Source organism: Impatiens glandulifera, chromosome 1 (genome assembly GCF_907164915.1).
Source record: "Impatiens glandulifera chromosome 1, dImpGla2.1, whole genome shotgun sequence".
Classification (NCBI taxonomy): domain Eukaryota; kingdom Viridiplantae; phylum Streptophyta; class Magnoliopsida; order Ericales; family Balsaminaceae; genus Impatiens; species Impatiens glandulifera.
Window position 1 is genome coordinate 61,736,105 of NC_061862.1, and position 6,801 is coordinate 61,742,905.

The 6,801-nt window shown below is 34.5% G+C and overlaps 2 protein-coding genes across 2 annotated transcripts; one reads left to right on the forward strand and one right to left on the reverse strand.

Annotated features, from left to right (window-relative positions):
- Positions 1–402: 402 nt before the first annotated feature.
- Positions 403–4,203, forward strand: LOC124917411 (altered inheritance of mitochondria protein 32). The gene is made up of 5 exons (XM_047457864.1): positions 403–833; positions 940–1,025; positions 1,149–1,454; positions 1,670–1,753; positions 3,588–4,203. Exons 1-5 carry the CDS (start codon positions 612–614, stop codon positions 3,952–3,954), a joined length of 1,065 nt encoding a protein of 354 aa, XP_047313820.1. The 5' UTR covers positions 403–611; the 3' UTR covers positions 3,955–4,203.
- Positions 4,204–4,733: 530 nt separating this feature from the next.
- LOC124921843 lies at positions 4,734–5,739 on the reverse strand. Its single transcript, XM_047462542.1, has 2 exons — positions 5,293–5,739; positions 4,734–5,203 (listed from the first exon to the last, which is right to left on the reverse strand). Exons 1-2 carry the CDS (start codon positions 5,641–5,643, stop codon positions 5,042–5,044), a joined length of 513 nt encoding a protein of 170 aa, XP_047318498.1. The 5' UTR covers positions 5,644–5,739; the 3' UTR covers positions 4,734–5,041.
- Positions 5,740–6,801: the final 1,062 nt, after the last annotated feature.

Consider the following 6,801-nt stretch of genomic DNA (forward strand, 5'->3'; position numbering starts at 1 on the left):
TATCAATACCGTTTCACTTCGCGAAACGCGAACTCCCTCCGCGTTACGCGAAAAGGGTAATTTTGTCAAAAAAAAATAAATAAAGTGGTCACCCGATCAAATTTTATTATCAGTGACCACAGACGCAAATGACCCTATCTTTAGGGTCATTTAGTCCAATTTCTCATAGTTTAAATCTAATTCGTCACACAATTTCATCCAAATCAATCTTCAAATCTGTATTTTCCAATCAGGACCATTATATAATTTTAAATAAAAAATAATAATAATCAAAGTAAGATTAATCAAACTTCTGTTACCGACTAAATAAAGAAATAATTAGAAAATTAAATTGGCCACGGTCCACGTATATACCCCACACGCACATATTGCCCTATCCCTGCCCCCCATGCTCTTTCAAGTCTGAATACTACTACTAGTCTAAATCGAAACTGGCCTCCCTTCGATTTGGACTTCCATTTCTTCCCCCCGTCCGGCGGCTGCTTTCCATCTCAAACCTCTCTCCTGCCGGCGCTCCCTTCCCCTTCCATTGTCGCTGGCTCTCATCTCTCTCCGTCCTCACCACCAACTCCTTTTCTCAAACTCAATCCATCTCACCGGAATTCGTCACCATGGCCGAAGTTACAGACGATCTCACCAAGTTCGGATTCCAGCGTCCAGAAATGTACCAGACCAATCTTGCTGGTTCCGTCGATCCCTACGATCGTCATATATTTCTCTGCTACAAAACCTACCAGTCTTGGCCTCCTCGAATCGAGACCTCCGACTCTGATCTGCTTCCCAAGCTTCTCTATGGGGCTTTTAAAGCCCGCAGGAAGGACATACTTGTTCAGGTTTGTCTCTATTTACTTTTGGAGTCTGTAAAAGAACTCAACACCGTAGTATTTTTTTATGAACAATCCGATCCAATGAACTTCACTGTGGGATTTATTGTGGCAGACTCGTATTACTATATGCCAAGGATTGGAAGGGACGGAGTTTTTGGATGGCGACGTTCTCATTTTCCCTGAGATGATCAAATATAGGTAAGTTAACGCCTTGTTTTGTAGCAATTTTGTTGATTTCTTCCTGTATTGAGCAATTAGGAAACAAATCTGATATAATTTTCAGCTCATAGTTTTTGTGATTGTGTGTTTGAATAACTAAAGGGGCCTTGAGGAGTCAAATGTTGATAGTTTTGTGGAGGATGTACTTGTGAACGGCAAACCATGGACCTTTGGGGTGCAGAGTGTGCTGACAGGCTCTCATGTATTTGTGTGCGCTCATACTAGTAGAGATAAAAGGTGTGGTGTTTGTGGCCCAGCTCTTATTGAGAAGTTTAATGAGGAGATTGAGTTTAGGACTTTGAAGGATCAGGTGTTTGTGAGTGCCTGCTCCCATGTTGGAGGTCACAAGTATGCTGGGAACTTAATAATTTTCAGTCCTGATTCAGAGGGAAAAATTACAGGTCACTGGTAAGTTATAATCATTAATTCATATTTCACTAGTAAGTTTGTAATAATAGAGTTGTTGAAAGACAATTTCTAATAATACAAATAGTGTCTATCTATGTCTTGAAAACCTTTCACCTTAAGCCATATTTGAATTGGTACTTAGATGTCATTTTTTATTGTTATAACTCTTGGTTACTTAGCCAATTTAACACTCAATAGTTCATTCTAACTCCCAGGTATGGTTATGTCGCCCCAAGTGATGTGGCTGACTTGCTTGATTCTCATATCGCTAAGGGAGTGGTCATAGAACGACTTCTGAGGTTTGTACTTGGGCATTTTCCTCTCTATACATGTTTATGTATCTACCTTTTTACTATTACAACTGTTAGAAAAAAGCTTAAATATGCGGTTCTAATTTGGTGTATGAGATGATGCATTAAAGGCTGGAAATCTTTACATGGGTTCATTTCATGCTGCTTTTTTTTTTTTATGATAAAACCATTGTCTTTCTTATAAGATTTTGACGCTTAGGGCATTTGTGTTCACATCTGGTGAGATGCATCCTTGTTGTTTATGAGGACCTTCTTGGTATTCAGTCAAATCAATCTAGATTTGTTCATAAATACTTAGAAGATGATTATTACAAAGTTTAAAGATAGACAATCCCTAATTTGAGGGATTATGTTTATAATGACAGTTTTTAAATATAAATATTGCCCTAATAAATTGATTTTTACTCTCTCAAGACCCTATAGCCGAAGGATCAGTTGTATCATATATAGGGTCAGTTTGTTTGTCAATCATTTGGATATCCGACCCTATACATCCACAAATTCTCATTCCACATGCTTGTGAACTAACTTGAAAATAATTAATTAAACGAATTCAAGTACAAAGACACCAACAAAATAATAACTTGAACAAGTCCTCCAATGTCAAACTTTGATTGTTATAAAGATGTCTTATCAATACTAGCGATAGATAATCACTATTTAAAATAGATAGACAATTAGTGAAAGGCAAATAAAGTCTAAAGGTTGTTGAAGTGTTCAACAAATGCAGCAAACTGTAGTAACTTAGGAAGAATACCAAGCCTGAACATATTCATGTTGATGGATATGAACTAAAAATATTAATGAACTGTTACATCTTTCAATAGTTTCAAGTTGGTTTATATGTGCTAAAATTTCTTTGTCCATCCCAACATTAATATAGAACTCAACTAATTTTGAGTATAAAATAGGGATGACCGCTGATGTTGATTCAGTTATTTTGCTAAATACCAATCTGACCCTAATAGCCGGTTTGTATAGTTTAGTATGGAGCTTAAAAAGCTCCAGGCCTAACAACATAAGTGGCACGAGAAGGCTTACATTACAATAAATAATTATGCATATTCACTGTTAGAGCATGACTTTCTTATTTGCTTGCAATGCAATTCAACATATAATTTCATTGAGAAAGGAGTTGTTTGTTCTTCAGAATCTTTGGATTTGTAAGAGAGTGAGCCTATATTTTAGAATGACAAAATATGTTGAACTGCGAGAGAAAAGCATGTTGCTTTCAGTCTTAGTTGTGTTTTATTTCATCTTTGTTATGTTCCGCGATTACTTGAGAAACACTTGTATTTTCCTGAAATTGCATTTTGTTACACATCTAGTGCATTAGTTTTTCAGATAAAATGTCAGCAAAATTGACTTCAACATGCAAAACTCGTGTATATTTTGTATCATATTTGGGGCAAGAATGATTCATTTGTGCAAATTCAATATGAAAACTTGAAATAATTACACAAATGAACCCATATATTCTTATGCCTGTTTCAATTGCTAAATTGTTTTAGTGTTGCACCTTTGTCAAACATGTGCTTAAATTGCAAATAATTTCACAATCACATTGAATAACTGCGAAACTTAAAATTGAAAGATATTATTATTTTTTCTTTCTGTTTGGTATAAGATTGCTGTCTAGATCATGATATAGGTTACACTATAGTTTTTTACTTTATTTTGTATCTGGAATCTGGATTATGATGCAGATTATATAGTGTGATTTTTGGCTCCATTTCTGGATCATGACCCAAATTCTTGTTGGCAAACATAACAAATATAGATTTTTTTTTGGATTATAATCCAAATTATATCTTGATTTCAGAGGGCAAATGGGCGTTCATGTCGAAGAAGCTAAAAAGGAGGATGGAGAGGTGAATTCTAATGGAAAAGAATTGAATGGACAACATGAGAAGAAGAAAAAGAAAGAGAAAAAGAAGGATCAAGAAGAAATCATTGAAGAGAAAGAGAATGTATCAAGTTGTTGCCAGGTGAGCTCTAATGGTATTTCATGCTGCAGAGATGAGGAAAAGAAGGAGATTGAGAATGAGAAGAAGAAGAGTTTCTGCAATCTGTCTTCTTGCTGGACAGAAAAATGGGAGAAAAGTGATGTTCTTGCAACAATGGCTGTGTTTGGAGCAGTTGCAACTGTTGCTGTGGCTTATAGCCTTTATAGAAGAAGGTCTGCATAAAAATATGATTCCACTCATCAACTATATATCTTGATTATCTTATCTACTAAATCTTCTTTATTATATGGCTAATGTCCCTTGTTTCCTTAGCCAAAAGGGCGAGAATTATTAAGGTTAAATAAATTTGTAAATCTGTTAAATCACATGTTGGTTTAGCAGAATGTTTGCTACTATTATAGACTTATAGTATTTTACCTAAATAACATGGGAGATCTGTCCTACTTATAATATGATTTTACCTTTTATTTGACAACTCAGTTATTTTCGATTCAGAAGAATCCTGATTCAAAACATAATCTCTGTACTAAATGAAGTAAAAAATCATATTATAGTTTAGGTCATAGTTTTTTTTAGAAATTAACCACTTTCATCTTAGATTGGTGGTGAACTTGTGATAAATCCAGCTTCGTCATGATCTTACCCGAAGTGGGTTGGAACCCAATGTCACGATATTGTGTTTTTATTGAGAATCGAACATAAAATCTCTTGCCTAAAGTAGGCTGACAACACCACCACACTCTTGAGAATTGTGGATTCATTGAGAATTGAACATAAATCCCTTAACCGAAGTAGGTTGACACAACAACACACCGCCATGATCTTATAATTTCATTGATAATCGAGTAGTCTACTCTGACACAACAACCCACTGCTAGGATCTTTCATTTGTATGAAGTAGGCTGACAAAACAACCCCCACCATCATGATCAAGTCGTTTTATTAAGAATCGAACATAAATCTCTTAACTAAAGCTTATTGTAATTGAAATAATATATAACTAGAGCCATAAAGAGAAACCATTTATTCAAAATATTCCCTTTCAATCAAGAATGGAGATTTGCTAAAAAGGAACATTTATCTATTCAATAATGAGAGGATTTCTCAAATTAAAGCTAAACTTCCTTTGAACATACATCCTATCAGAAATAATTGCTCAAATCTAGAATTACTGATCCTTTACTATAATAGTAGTTTACAATGGAGGGAAGATCTTCATCTTCTTCTTCTTCTTCTTGTCTCAATTATTGCATTACAGTTACAGTTTGTGCTTACCTACCTACTAACAAAAACCCAAAATCCATAATCATCAGTTTTCACATAGTGAACTCATGAGCTCTTGGGGAGATGAAGTCCAGATTGGAAGATTCACTAATGTCTGCTTTATATTATCTTCACTCAAGCTACAAACGGATTCCACTACATCACAAAGGTTTGATAAATCTTCCATAATACTTTCTTCACACTCTTCCTGCAACAGTTAATAAAAATCAATTATACAATCTAGGGTTTCACCAAATACAATAATGAAAAGAGATAAGATATGATGATTTGTTTTACTCGAATCAGTAGTTCATCGAGTTGGCGATGATAAACATTCCCTGTCAAAAGAACGACAGGCGATTGAAGCGAACTATTGGATAATTGAGAAGAACTAAGAGCTTTGTCCTGCATCGCCTTCAACATGTTTGATAATAGTTCCCAGCGGGAAATTTCTTCTTGGTACTTGAGACGTAAATTCATCAAAGCTCTCTTCTTTGTCTCCTTCCTGTTGTGTTCTTCAGCTAAGGGATCTGTCGATGGTGGAGCGTCGGTGGTGATCGTCGGGTCTGGGTAACGTTTCTGTCGCTTGTAGACGAAGCCGTCGTCGTTGATGAATTCCCATTCGTTCAGTGAGATTGCTGAGGCCATCTACAGGTGGAAGAAGGAAGAAGAAGAAGAATTCGAATAATACCCAAAGCTGTAATCTTCGCGTAGGGACGAAGACGTTTGAACCACTGGTTAGGTCTTGTCTGAGTTGACTCGCTTTTTCAAGATTAATTTTAAATAATATATTATCTTGTCTATACTTTATAAGAATTGAGGCTGTATAAAAATAATAATTAATCAATTAAACTAAATTATTTTTATAATTATGTATCGAATTTAGTGAATTTTTTTTTGGATGAATTTAAATTTGGCCGATACCCAATAAAAATAATAATTTATTCATAGAGTTTGAATATTTTGACATGCAAATTAGACATGAGAATTTTAAGCATACTAGTCTCGTTTCGTCATTATATAAAATTGTTGCAAAATGTTTGACCAACATGTTGTAGATGTGTTAAAGACAGTCATATAGTAATTTATTTAAATATTATCAAATTTATGATGCCGTATTAATAGTCAATTAGTGCATTGACTCAATTAATTCAAGACGTGAAAAATGTGCTTTTGTCAAATGTATTGAGGTTCAGAATTGATGATTGTCCGTCAACACATCTTGATATGCCATTAAGTGTTAAATTTCGATCCAAGGTCTTTTGAGACTCGATTATCACTAAAATGGAATGTAACTGTCTAGATAGAAAAGTAAAATACTCTCGAAATGGGTCGGCTAATTCTCATTAAGAGTGTGTTGTCATCTATATCCATATATGATATCGTTATTCATTCTCCCCAAGAGTGTGTCGGTAAAAATAGATAGAATAATGTGTAAATTTCTAGGGGGATCTTCCAACTCATCGTTTTATCATCTAGTTAGTTGAGATAATGTTAAATGTTTTAAAGATTAAAAATGTCTAGATATTCGAGATCTTATTTTTTTAATAAGACTATTCAATTAAAATGATATAGTAGATTTGCAATGAAGCAGAATAGTCTTTGGGCATTAATAATCAGATGTAAGTATGGTAATGATTGTTCTAGTTAATTCACCAAAATGTCTAATTATCCAATGGGGTATAGCATTTGAAGGGGAATTTATTTTATGTGGAAATGTTTTCGTGAGCAGTCTAGATTCATTGCGGGGATGGTTCTTCAATTAAATTTTGATACGAGATTTGATGTAATGTTAAAAGTCCACTT

Coding starts and splice junctions, on each gene's coding strand:
- LOC124921843 (XM_047462542.1), bottom strand. CDS start 5,643: ATGGCCTCAGCAATCTCACTGAACGAATGGGAATTCATCAACGACGAC. Junction 5,204..5,292: donor TCGATGAACTACTGATTCGA/GTAAAACAAATC, acceptor TAACTGTTGCAG/GAAGAGTGTGAAGAAAGTAT.
- LOC124917411 (XM_047457864.1), top strand. CDS start 612: ATGGCCGAAGTTACAGACGATCTCACCAAGTTCGGATTCCAGCGTCCA. Junction 834..939: donor GGAAGGACATACTTGTTCAG/GTTTGTCTCTAT, acceptor TTATTGTGGCAG/ACTCGTATTACTATATGCCA. Junction 1,754..3,587: donor GTCATAGAACGACTTCTGAG/GTTTGTACTTGG, acceptor TCTTGATTTCAG/AGGGCAAATGGGCGTTCATG.